The 14196-nt window shown below is 42.7% G+C and overlaps 1 protein-coding gene across 1 annotated transcript in view; it reads right to left on the bottom strand.

Moving 5' to 3' along the window:
* Positions 1-779: 779 nt before the first annotated feature.
* Positions 780-14196, bottom strand: part of LOC123515625 (putative neural-cadherin 2) — a 361909-nt gene continuing 348492 nt past the window's right edge. The window contains exons 22-28 of the mRNA XM_045274424.1: positions 13499-13691; positions 12257-12489; positions 11778-12005; positions 10291-10437; positions 7085-7235; positions 6791-6894; positions 780-1771 (exon numbers count right to left, since the gene is read on the bottom strand). Of these exons, the coding sequence (XP_045130359.1) occupies positions 7123-7235; positions 10291-10437; positions 11778-12005; positions 12257-12489; positions 13499-13691 (914 nt within the window). The 3' untranslated portion in view covers positions 780-1771; positions 6791-6894; positions 7085-7122. The remainder of the gene's footprint in view (positions 1772-6790; positions 6895-7084; positions 7236-10290; positions 10438-11777; positions 12006-12256; positions 12490-13498; positions 13692-14196) is intronic.

Genomic DNA, 14196 nt, shown 5'->3' with positions numbered 1-14196 from the left:
TCCTTTATTTCATCCTCATAGCACCACTGCCATTATTTCTATCTCTAAAGCTGAACTCTTCTCTCAAACCTTTGTTTATAACTCTGCCTTGGATAATTCTGGACTTGTTCCTCTCTCTCCTCCTCAGCAAATGGCACGAAACACCGCAATGGAAGATTCTACACATCGGCAGACCCGACGCACCGGCACGGATACCACACCTTAGCGGAACAGACACAACAGCAAAAATTTCGTTCCTCCTTCCTCGTCATTAGGGGGGAGTATTGTAGTGTGCCTTAAAACTCACCCGCTTTCTTCCATATTCCCATTCTCTCCTTTCCTACTGCACATGTTACATTTTTCTTTTTTCTGCAAGCTATAGCTTCTTGCTATACGTTTCCTCTGTCTTTCCTTACAAATATAAATCACACATCTTTTCCTCTTAATTTCTTCTCACACTTGCACCTATCAGACAAATACATAAATGCACACCAACATATTTATGCCATAGTAATGTTGTAACATCATATGTACTTAGTAAAAATAGTGTCCTCTGCGTATGTTATCTGCTATAAAACTCAGGGCCGCTAAAAGGCAAAGGCCCATGTCACTTCAAGGTGACAATCTATACACACACACACACACACTGTTATAAAAGAAAGTAGAAAGGTACTCTAAATCTGTTGCTTACCCTCAAGAGAATCCTATATCGCCTGGTTTTAACTAGGTATGGGCTTAGCACAGCAGTACGGAGGAAATTGCCCGATAGCTCTTAACGGACTAGAAGCAGCGGAAGTTGCTTTACTCCCGTTTGAGCAACATGAAGGGCAGTTTTCCTCCACAGGGTTACCATAAGGTGGTGGGTAAGGAAAAAGAACAATATAATTTTTCTTATTTATATTAAGGAATGTATAAACTTCATGTCTTGCCACAAAACACAGTACAAACAAACAAACAAATAATCACAAGCATTCTGTCAGTCACTCGCACCTTACAGATAACCAATATGTGATTTTCATCACCATTATTATTATTATTATTATTATTATTATTATTATTATTATTATTATTATTATTGTTATTATTATTATTATTATCATTATTATTATCATTATTGTTATTATTATTATTATTATTATTATCATTATTATCAATATTATTATCATCATTCTTATCATCACAGTCGTCACTATTATCACCACCGCTCAGTTACTCTCGCTCACAATTGAGCAGAGAAAAGTCTTTTTTGGTTTCCACACAGTAGACGGTTTGTGAAAAGAATCATATGCTCAGAATCTTATATCAATATTTTTTTTTCTAAAATAATATTCTCTCTCTCTCTCTCTCTCTCTCTCTCTCTCTCTCTCTCTCTCTCTCTCTCTCTCTCTCTCTCTCTCTCTATATATATATATATATATATATATATATATATATATATCTTTCTCTCGGTAGTGTCATCCACTAAAGCTCTCAGGGGCAAGGATGGGCAGGGGGGTGGTTTTGTCATCACGGACAGGGACAACATCAGGACTTCACGGTAGAACAAGTTCGCATCTTGAGAGAAAATCTGGGAAGGCAACTGTATTTTTCAGACTTCATGTGCAAAGGATCCTGTTTTGGCGCCACGCGGTAGATCGGTGGAGCAAGCCAAGGGGAGGTGCTCTCTGCTGGCGTGGAAGGCCGCCGGGTAATGGAAGGCAGCAGGGAGCCACGGGGATGGTTCTCGTTGTGTAGTGTGACTCAGACCAGTATCTAAAACGCTTTGCTTTCTCACCAGGAGTGTTTTTGAAGCCTAAAAGGGATGAACAGACAAATTCTAGAGTGTTTTTTTTATATTGAGTATAGAAATCTTGTTAATCTATCACTACAGCCATTGAAACACTCTTATAACTCATGTCATTTTAACTAGAGCATATTGAAGTAGTGATGTGTGGGCAAAATTGTTTCAGAAAATGGTCGTCAGTGCATGTCTTGGTCACTACAACAGCTTGGCCATAGCCAGGAACTTCCTGTAGGGAGGAGAAAATAGTTAATCCTGGTGGAGGAAGTTGTGTCCCGCGTAAAACACTGAAGCAGCGAAGCTTCAATGCTGAACAGGACGAAAAAAAATAACCCATAGTTGAGAATTCCGCTCACAGTGTTGAATAAAACTTAGATCTCACATACAAACACATACACACACCAGACTTGGCCCAGACACCATGCTACAAACACGTGTCCTGCGCTCTGGCCTTCAGCCATCTCTGTGTGGATTCTTTGTGCGCCCATCAGGGCTAGTGTTTAGCTAAATAGAGTTAGGATTCCCACTGTCCCGTGCAGGGCCGGGATGGGGAGACTTTTTCAGGCCAGGAGTCATTAATGTAACAAGGCTACTTTGGCCTTGTCCACACACACACGTTAACACCCCACACCTAGATGCATGGTCACACATGCATGTATGCCGAGACACACACACACACACACACACACACACACACACACACACACACACACACACCTACCGAAACAATCATTTACTCCCAGCGAGATCTAATAGCACTACCTCATGGGGTGCTGTGAACTTTACATTAGAGCTAGTTGTGATCTCGCTGAACGTTTCCCTTTGTGTCTCACAACTCAAGGAGGCAGTCAATGCCTGCCCTCTAAAGACAATTCTCCTTCTTCACTCGAAACTACATGCACTTACCACACATAGACCTTTTACTTAATATTCAAAATAAAAAAAATGGCGACTCCAAACCCAGCCTCCGAGTCCCCTTCTGTGGAGGGCATCAGGAATGTCCCAAGGTCGGAATGCTCTCTTGATGACGAACCGAAATGTCTTGACACCTCCCTCAACTTTTGTACATTTACTTCTGCAACATTCGCAGTCTTAGATCTGATTTTCAATTTTTTTTTTCTTTTACGTCGAGGCCTATAGCGCCTGTGGGCTCACTTGAAGAGTGTGTAGGAAGCGCTGTTCAGCTTCCGCCCATTAGTGGCGCAGGCAATTTTATTTATAGTGGTACCCATATTAGGGCCCATATCACCACCCAAGCTCATCTTTGGTGTAACCACCTAGAACCTTGGTACCATGGTGACATGTAGGTAACTTTAAACCACTTGACAAATGGCAAAGTGTTTAAGGTGGTACGTGGTGCGATTCGAACCTACGCCAGGACGTCTGCCCGATCACACGTTCACCACCTTATCCACTACGCCGCCGCCTCCTCATCTGTGGAACACTGCCTCTCCCCTGCTAAACCTCATCTTCATTTCCTCATCGAAACACACCTGTCTGAGGCAACTGACAGTATCCCCTTCTCTGTTCCCTCCTATTTCCTCTATTCCCATACACATTCTGTCACTCTACCTTTTCAAGGAGATCTCCAATCTTGGAGACTTCAATGTTCACCACCAGCTTTGTCTTTACTCTCCCTTCACCGACCATCCTGGTAAACTAACTTTCAACTTTGTTATCCTTCATGACCTAGAGCAACTGGTGCAACACCCTACTCGTATTCCTGACAGTTAGAGACACACTAAACATTCTTGATCTCTTCCTTACTTCTAATCCTTCTGTTTATGATGTTACCTTATCATCTCCGTTGGGCTCCTCCGATCACAATCTCATTTCTGTATCTTGTCCTATTTCTCCAATCCCTCCCAAAGAGGGGTGCCTCTGGCGTTTTGCCTCTGCCAGTTGGGGGGACCTGAGGAGGTATTATACTGATTTTCCCTGGAATGATTACTGTTTCCGTGTCAGAGACCCATCTCTTTGTGCTGAACGCATAACAGAGGCGATAGTGTCTGTCATAGAGGCGTACATTCCTCATTCTTTCTCTCAACCTAAAGCTTCTAAACTTTGTTCTCGTGCTATACATGATAGAGATGTTGCCCACAAAAGGCACTTGAGCCTTCCATCTCCTGAATCTCACGCACTTTATATCATGCCACTTTATAAATAGAAATGTCAAAATCTTCCAAACTCAGACTCCACTTGAGACTTCTGGCATCTAACCAAAAACATCTCAAATAACTTCACTTCTTCATCTTTCACTCCTTTATTTCATCCCGATGGCACCACTGCCATCTCTTCTGTCTCTAAAGCTGAACTCTTCTCTAAAATCTTTACTAACAACACCACCTTGGTTGATTCTGGGCTTGTCCCTCCCCCTCCTCCTCCCTCTGACAATTTCATGTCTTCAATCAAAATTCTTTCCTAATGATTTTTGCCATGCCCTCGCTGGCCTAAACTCTCGGAAGGCTTATGGACCTGGTGGGGTCCCTCCCTAAAAAGAGTGAACGTTCTAATCCCTTGAATTACCTTCCTATAGCTTTAATCTCTTGCTTGTCTAAAGTTTTCGAATCTATCCTCCGTCAAGGTCACTCTGCTGGTGATCTTCTGGCTTTCCTTACTAAGTCTTGGTCATATCCTTTTAGAGATTTCAGTGAAACTTTTGCTGTCGCGCTAGACATATCAAAAGCTTTTGATAGAGTCTGGCATAAAGCTATGATTTCTAAACTGCCTTCCTACAGTTTCTATCCTTCTCTCTGCAACTTTATCTCAATCTTCCTTTCCGACCGTTCTGTTGAGAGAGAGAGAGAGAGAGAGAGAGAGAGAGAGAGAGAGAGAGAGAGAGAGAGAGAGAGAGCAGATAGATTGTGAAATGACAGATGTTTAAGAATCTTCCTATTAAGGATATATTAAAAAAAACTTTAGACGAGCAAGATATTAAAACTTTAGGGCGATAGTCTGACCGACTAAAACAATCTCCTTTTTTTAAGGAACTGGCTGAATGTGGGCAAACTTCCAGCCAGCAGGAAAGGGAAAAGTCGATTGATAAAGTTGAAAGAGTTTGGCCAGGCAAGGTGAGAGTACGGAACCACAGTTTTTGAGAAGAATAGGAGGGAGCCATTAAGTCCATAAGCCTTCCGAGGGTTTAGGCCAGCGAGGGCATGGAAAATATCATTACGAAGAATTTTAATTGCAGGCATGAAACAGAGGAAGGAGGAGAGGGAGTGACGAGCCTAGAATCATCCAAGGTGGAGTTGTTAGCAAAGGTTTGAGAGAAAAGTTCAGACCTAGAGACAGATGAGATGGCAGTGGTGCCATCATGAATAAATAAAGGAGGGAAAGATGAAGAAGTAAAGTTATTGGAGATGTTTTTGGCCAGATGCCAAAAGTCTCGAGAGGAGTAGAATTTTTAAAGATTTTGACATTTTCTATTTATGAAGGAGTGTTTGGCAAGTTGAAGAACAGACGTAGTATGATTCCGGGCAGAAATATAATGTGCATAAGATTTAGAAGATGAAAGGCTCAACTACCTTTTGTGAGCAATCTTTCTATCATGTATAGCGCGAGAACAGGCTTTGCTAAACCAGGGTTTATAAGATTTAGGTTGAGAAAAGAGTGAGGAATTTACGCCTTTATGCCAGTCTGTATCAACTCTCTTATGCGTTCATCACACAGAGATGGGTCTCTGACAGTAATCATTTTAATGAAAATTAGCACAATTCCTCCTCAGGTTCCCCCAACTGGCAGAGGGAAATCGCCAGACTTACGTCCACTTTGGGAGATCTTGAGGAGGGATTGGAGAAACAGGACAATATACAGATATGAGAGTGAGCGGAGGAGCCCAAGGGAGAAGATAAGGTAACAACATAAGCAGAAGGATTAGAGATAAGGAAAGAGCCAAGTAAGTTGGACGTATCTCCATGACGGTCAGGAATACGAGTAGGGTGTTGCACCAGTTGCTCTAGGTCATGGAGGATAGCAAATTTAAAGGCTAGTTCACTAGGATGATCAGTTTAAGGAAAGGAAGAGCAAAGGTGGTAGTGAACATTGAAATCTCCAAGGATGGAGATCTCCGTGAAAGGATAGAAGGACAGAATGTGCTCCACTTTGGAAGTTAAATAGTTAAAGTTAGAGTTAGAGCAGAGATAGGCACAAATAAATTTAGTTAGAAAGAGCAAGTTAGGTAGTTGTGCGTATAAATGCAATATCCAGCTTGGGAACGGAAATGAGGGTAGGAAAGTAGAGAACAAAAAAGGGGCTACTGTCAGTTGCTTCAGACAGCTGTGTTTGGGTGAGGAAAAGAAGATGAGGTTAAGGAGAGGAGAGGTGTTCTACAAATTTAAAATTAGATGTAAGACCGCGAATGTTGCAGAAGTGAATGAAGAAAAAATTGAAATGGGGTGTCAAGACATTTCGGATTGGTATTGGGAGAGCAGTCTGGCCTGGGGACATTTATGGTTGTATTTTTTAAAATTTCGAGTGAGTGTGTGTAGTAAGTGCATGTAGTTTTGTGAGAAAGAGGAGAGTTGTCATTAGAGGGCAGGCAGTGACTGCCCCTTTGAGTTATGAGACACAAAGGGAAACGTTCACCGAGTTCACAACTAGCTTTGGAGGTGAGTTCACAGCACCCGTTGAAATTATCCAAACCAGAACTGGTCGAGAACAGAATTAATGGTGTTAGACCTCGGTGGGAGTAAATTATCCTATGAATTTACCTATCACAACTGGCTATGATGGTGAGTTCACACCATCTCTTGAACTGATCCAGTCAGAACTGGTCAGACCGAAACTCGTGTAGAAAGAAAGTAGTGCTGTTAGACTTTGCTGGGAGTAAATTATCCTGTAAATTTATCTATCTGTAATGTTTTTTTTACATTATTATATCACATCAACCACACATCGCTGATTTATGAAGTACGGCATCGTCGCAGGCAGAAGAATTCTCTCTCTACCATCGAAAACTTGGTTTTAGAATGGTCACACTATAGTGCCTGTCTACCACCAGGCGTTGGCGTGTTACTATAAGTACTTTACCTCGTGGTGGCTTGCGCCTTTGTCTCTTGGGATAGGTCCTCCCCATGCGGCGTTCTCTCCCCGCTGTGCCCAGCCACACGCCTCCGCAGGTGCAACCTCCTCTCCTGCATCACCACCAGACAAACAGGAATGGTCCTTGTAATTGATTTTGTTAATATGAGTGGTATTCATTATCTATTTCTTTAATCAACTCTACAGCTTTCCTTGCATTTTGTCTCTCGTTGCCACTGAATGGGCCACACCTTCCATCTTGCCTGGCATGTCTTTTTTTTACAGGAAACTAACACAATTCACCTCCTCCACCTGTTGGGGACGCGCAGGCGCTCTCTCCTCTAGCTAATCATGGTGCCTGAAATCCTGTACATCTCTGGCCAGACAGTTCCCGCAGCAATACCGCCTCCCTCATCTGCAGCTGCTAGGTCTCGGTGTTGCGCCAAGTTGTCCGCTGTTCCAGGAAGAAAAAAATAAAAATAAATAAAACTCGCAATCATGAGAGAATTATTTCAGAGCAACGCTTGACCACGATGTATCACTCACACACACACACACACACACACACACACACACACACACACACACACACACACACACACACACACACACACACACACACACACACACACACACACACACACACACACACACACACACACACACACACACACACACACACACACGCAAAATGAAACAATAGAAAGGTTAAAAGGAGAAAACGAAATGGTGGAAGACCCAAAAAGTATGGCAGAACTGTTAAATAGTAAATTTCATGAGGTCTTTACTAAGGAATTCAAATTTGAAAGACCACAGGGTAATAGAGAGACTGTCTATATAAAAGAGATTAAAGTAACCAAGCTTGAAATAAAAAAGTTGATGACGGAATTGGATGAGGAAAAGGCAATGGGACCGGATGAAGTCTCAGGCAGAATACTGAAAGAATGTAGGGAAGAACTAGCAAGTCCAATATACAACATCATAAAATGCTCAATAGAAAATGGAACAGTGCCAGTGGAGTGGAAAAGAGCTGAGGTGGTTCCCATATATAAGAGCGGAAGGAAGGAAGAACCTTTAAATTACAGGCCGGTATCACTAACTAGTGTAATATGCAAGATGTGTGAAAAAGTAATAAAGAAGCAATGGATCGAGTTTCTTGAAGACAACAAAATATTATCAAATAGCCAATTTGGTTTTAGAAAAGGTCGGTCATGTGTGACAAATTTATTGAGTTTCTACTCTAGAATAGTTGATAAAGTACAAGAGAGAGAGGGATGGGTTGACTGTATTTATTTAGATCTAAAAAAGGCTTTTGATAAAGTGCCACATGAAAGATTACTATGGAAGTTAGAGGAGAAGGGTGGCTTAAAAGGAAGCACATTGAGATGGATGAAGAATTACTTAAGGGGGAGAGAAATAAGGACGATAGTTAAAGATATGAAGTCCAACAACAATTAAATGACTCAAGGCGAGATGCTATGGGACGCCTAACTTCTGATCTTTCACTTGTTTCCCCGTGTATGGAGTATGGCTCTCATGTCTGGGGGATCCACACAAAGCTTTACTAAACAAGGTGGAATCTAAAGCTTTTCGTCTTATCAACTCTTCTCCTCTAACTGACTGTCTTGATTCTTTAAGTCACCGCCGCAATGTTGCATCTTTATCTGTCTTCTACCGCTGTTTTCATGCTGTCTGCTCTTCTGAACTTGCTAACTGCATGTTTGCGGCCTCGCTGCACAAGACTCTCTACTTCTTCTCATCCCTATTCTGTCCATCTTCCTAATGCAAGAGTTAACCAGTATCTTCACTCCTTCATTCCCTACACTGGTAAACTCTGGAACTCTCTACCTGTGTCTGTATTTCCACCTGCCTATGACTTAAACTCTTTCAAAAGAGGAGTGTCAAGACACCTCTTACGTTAACTGGACCCTCCTTTTAGATGTTTTTCTCTTTATACTATTCCTCTTAACAGGGTGGCAACCAGCGGGATTTTTTTAACTTTGATTTCCCTTGGCCAGTGCCCTTGTAATGTAAAAAAAAAAAAAAAAAAAAAAGTGGAGAACAGTAGACAGCGGAGTGCCACAGGGTCAGTATTGGCACCAATACTTTTCTCGTATATATAAATGACATGCCAGAGGAGTGAACAGCTACATAAATCTGTTTGCGGACGATGCGAAACTGTGCAGAGTCATTAAACAAAAGAGGATTGTGAAATACTACAGGAAGACTTAAACAAGATCTGGAAATGGAGCAAAAATGGGAGATGGAATTCAATGTGGACAAAAGCCATGTCATGGAAATGGGAAAAGTGAAAGACGACCAGTGGGAATCTATAAGATGGGAGATGGAGTAGAACTAGAAAAAGTAAAAAGGAAAAGGACTTGGGAGTGACAATGGAAGAAAATAATCAACCGGTTAGCCATATTGATAGAATTTTCAGAGAGACGTATAATTTGCTAAGGAATATTGGAGTAGCATTTCACTATATGGACAAGGAAATGATGAAGAAATTGATAAGTACTAAAATAAGACCTAGATTGGAATATGCAGGAGTTGTGTGGACTCCCCATAAAAGAAACACATAAGAAAATTAGAGAGACTACAAAAATGGCTACAAGAATGGTTCCAGAATTTAAAGGGATGGCATATGAGGAGAGACTAAAGGCAATGGATCTACCAACCTTGGAGCAGAGAAGAGAGAGGGATCTGATACAAGTTTATAAATTGATTAACGGAATGGATGAAGTGGATAATGAGAAACTGATCCTGAGAGAAGAATATGACTTTAGAAGCACAAGATCGCATAGTAAGAAACTAAGGAAGGGACGATGTCTGAGAGATGTTAAAAAAATTAGTTTCCGCAAAGATGTGTTGAGACTTGGAACAGTTTGAGTGAGGAAGTGGTATCAGCAAAGAGTGTACATAGTTTTAAAGAAAAATTGGATAAGTGTAGATATGGAGACGGGACCACACGAGCATAAAGCCCAGGTCCTGTAAAACTACAACTAGGTAAATACACACACACACACACACACACACACACACACACACACACACACACACACACACACACACACACACACACACACACACACACACACACACACACACACACACACACACACACACACACACACACACACACACACACACACACACACACACACACACACTCTCTCTCTCTCTCTCTCTCTCTCTCTCTCTCTCTCTCTCTCTCTCTCTCTCTCTCTCTCTCTCTCTCTCTCTCTCTCTCTCTCTCTCTCTCTCTCTCTCACACACACACACACTCCTTACCACACATTCCATCCTTACCACACCATCTATTCCTTCCTCTTCCCTCTCCAGTGCTCCCATTTCTGTCTCTCCCCATTGAGCCACCATGCGTGTCATGATGCTGCACTTTCCCTTTTCGTTATCAGATTATCTTAATTTAATTTTGCTTCCTCTCTTTCACCTCCTGTAAACACTCTCCTGAGTCTCCTCTGCCCGTGCATCTTGAGCCATCTCACCTGACGTAGAAGAGCCGCGGTGTGCTGAGGCGGTGATATCTCCGCAGGGACAGGTTGGCCGGTCCTCGAGGTGCATGGCGGGCAGGTGCTGTGTTTCCACCAACAAGACGCTGCCACAGCTTCCCCACCCCGATGGCACTGCTGAGTCTGAAACCGGGGGGAGGCGATATGGGCTCCGTGAATTAATATCCGCTAGTGGAAGTAGGAAGGAGCAGAGACACCAGAGTGAATGAAACATAGCCTTGGTAAATGAAAGTGAAAAGTATAGGAAATATATGTACTTGTTGACTTGTTATCATCAGTCACATTTGTCTCAACGCCATGGTCATGTTTACGTCTTGTCTTGAGTGTTGGCCTCAGTTATGCCCGTATCACACGGTCACGTATACCCGCGACAGCGTGTCGCGCGACCAGTATGTTCGACGATCAGATCGCAGGAAACATAGCACACGGCGTTGATCTTCCATCCGAGACCTTCACCACCACAACAACAACAAACCCGGGCGGAGCGCCACTGAACACAATGGACCCAGTTGACCACGCTATCTTAGCTGTTGGACTTTATGCAATTGCACTGCAAGAGCAGAACAAACGAAAAAGGAAGGCAAGGATTTGGACGCGAAGGTGGCTAGTCCAGCACTTGTGGTGGTAAACAAATCAAAACAAAATCCGATACTATCTGTAGGTAATTAATAAATATCGTATAAGTGATGGGTATGCAAATCATGAAAAATTACAGCATTATATTGATGATATATGCCAAATAAAGCATTATAAAAAATAATTCAGTATTTTTGTGAAGTATGTTCATTATAGTTTTTCCACGACGGTCTTCCAGTCGCGGGAAATGGACAACGGTCTTGGATCATTTCCGATGACCCGCTGTCCTCTGAAAATCGGCGTTTTCTGCGATGCGGTCGTCGATATTCCAGACGCGCGACACGCTGTCGCGGGTATACGTGACCGTGTGATACGGGCATTAGTCTCTGCAATCCTTGCCACGTGGCGTCTTACTACTTACGTGTTACTTCATGATCTCATTTTTCTCCTTCTCCTCCTTCTCTTCCTCTCTGCTGTTTTGGCTCGCTGCCTACAGTCGTGATCTGAGATCATTGCACTCATTCTTACTATATCTTGCATTATTCACCCCTGAAGTACTCTGATCTGCTGACAGTATGCTTAGGAGCATGACAATTGGTAGGGTCCTAACGGACCAAATCAAGAGACATACATAAGGATGAGGGAAAACGCTAAACAGTGAAAGTTAGTGTGTCATGTTATTCGATAACCAACCATGACTGTCCTCCACCTTTCATGTCACAACACAGTGCACATCTCGCCTAGTCATAGTCGTCCTTTCTCTACACTTGGCTGAAACTACCCTCTCACCAGTGAGTATCTGCAGCACAGGGAGGCAGTGGCTAACAGATAGACAGTGACCCAGGCAGTGACAAGAAAACGTCTCCAGCCCATTCGCGCCTACTCACGTTCCTCCGACAGTCCTGATGGGTCCCTCGACACTCGTAATTTGAGCAGCTCCATCAGGGTGTCGCTGGACCCTTCCTGCACAGCTGCCTCTCCAACACTTCCATCTTCACTGCCTTCCACTGCAGCCTCCTTCACACTCTGGATGCCGCCTTTCACTGCTCCTGCCTGTAGGCCTTGTACGCCCCTCAGCCGGTGCAGCCGCAGGGACAACACCAGGCCAAGCACCACTGCAAGGAAACATATGTTCAGAGGAGTAACACTTCTCGGGCCCACTGTTAATTTCCATCGTAAGTAGAGATATTTTAGAAAACAAGAGAAAAATATGTGGATGTTAGATTTTATAGAATGAATTAAATCACCGTAGTATTAACGATGGAAATGAGCGGTGCGGGGAAACCTTTGGTAAGCATTGCACTGTAAAGGTGCTGTTAGTAGGGTACTGTTCTCCCTTGCGACGAGCTGAGCACCACCCACTCACCCAGGACGAGGACGGACACGGTGATAGCCGCGATGGCAGCGGGGGGTGCTACGGGATGGCCACTGGTAGCTATCTTGGACCACTGGCAATGGTCACCTACGTGGCCTGGTCCACACACACACACGTAACCGGGTTGTAGGTTGAGGCAAGAACCGCCGTGCAGACACGGCCGCCACTGGCACTCGTCTACATCCTTGCAGACTCCGTCCACCAGACGCATGCCGGGACCACAGCTGCCGCGGAGAGGTTCGTCAGCTGGCGGCTGAAACGACTCCTCAACACCAACACACTCACCAGGTACACATTACTGAGGTTTTACAACAAGGCTCATGGTCTGCCTCCTTCATGTCACCCACTACACACACAATACCCAGAGCTATCTATTTATCATATATATATATATATATATATATATATATATATATATATATATATATATATATATATATATATATATATATATATATATATATATATATATATGTGTGTGTGTGTGTGTGTGTGTGTGTGTGTGTGTGTGTGTGTGTGTGTGTGTGTGTGTCTGTGTGTGTGTCTTTATATGTGTACTTATGGAAGAATATATGCTAGGTGGAAATCACAGTACGTATATGTGAATCCAAATATTTTGCCAGAATACTGTGCTATCTAAATGCTGTTCTAACTACATAACTTACATGTATATCAGTGTTATCCCTAACCCAGCTCACAATGACAATATGGATTGATAGATAGATAAGATGCATAACTACCTAGATTAAGTGATCCAGCCTTAGTAATAGATAACTAGTAAAACATATATATATATATATATATATATATATATATATATATATATATATATATATATATATATATATATATATATATATATATATATATATATATATATATATATATATATATATATATATATATATATATATATATATATATATATATATATATATATATATATATATATATATATATATAGAGAGAGAGAGAGAGAGAGAGAGAGAGAGTGTGTGACTGACTGCTGCCATCCTTCAGAACCTGCTCTCAAGATTTCCGCTGACGTCATCATCCACCTGTGTGGTGGAGACGTATTCTGGCTCTCCCTCACTCCCCCGTGAACCTACCTCTCGATTCTCTTTACCTTGGTTCACACTGGGTACGTCATAACTGAGCCGCAAAAAAAAAAAGTGTACCACAACCACACCAACACGTGGCGCTAGATGTCGCAAGGCAAGAATGGCGGCTGACCTGCAGGATGGCTGGTCCCAGGCGGCTCGGCATGAGCGTGGCGCAGCACAGCTAATGTTGGCACAAGGATCTCCGGGAGGATGACACCCCTCAATGAAGTGCTCCATTGTAGTCACCTGCCCCCAGGTGGTACCGTTTACAGCTGGAGGTAAAGGGAGTTGGTGGTCCGACACTCGTAGATCGTCCAGGCAGGCTGCGAGGGAAATGTTATGGTGATGGGAGAGGAAGAACCACATGAGTACGTGATAAGAGGATGGAAGCTTTACTATTGACATCTCATCATCATTACTCTGATCATCATCATTACTGTGATTCCCATACTGAGAGAGGGGCGTTTGAGGAAAGAAGAAAGGTGGCCGCAGCTGAAAGAATGAATGCATGAATGAATGGATGAATGAATAAATTAATGAATGAGGGAAGGAAGGAAGTTGTGGTGCCCAGAACGCCCACTTGCTAATCAGTGACATCTAAAGGCAGCGATATATATCTATTTTCTAATAATTATCTCGCTACCATCCTAAATCTGCTCTTCATCCAAAACTATGACTTCTTAACCCCTACAACGCCAATTTGCACAATAAATTTACTCTCCCTTTAAATGTTTTCACCAGTATTTATCCATGTGCGGCTTTCTGGTTCATTTTAAACAGTGCTGCTGTAGAAGGCTGATCACCTCAACAAACCTGCTTTCTAGTGAC

This window comes from Portunus trituberculatus, chromosome 39, assembly GCF_017591435.1.
Source record: "Portunus trituberculatus isolate SZX2019 chromosome 39, ASM1759143v1, whole genome shotgun sequence".
Lineage (NCBI taxonomy): Eukaryota > Metazoa > Arthropoda > Malacostraca > Decapoda > Portunidae > Portunus > Portunus trituberculatus.
The sequence above is the reverse complement of the archived record's forward strand: the minus strand, read 5'-3'. Positions and strand labels throughout refer to the sequence as shown.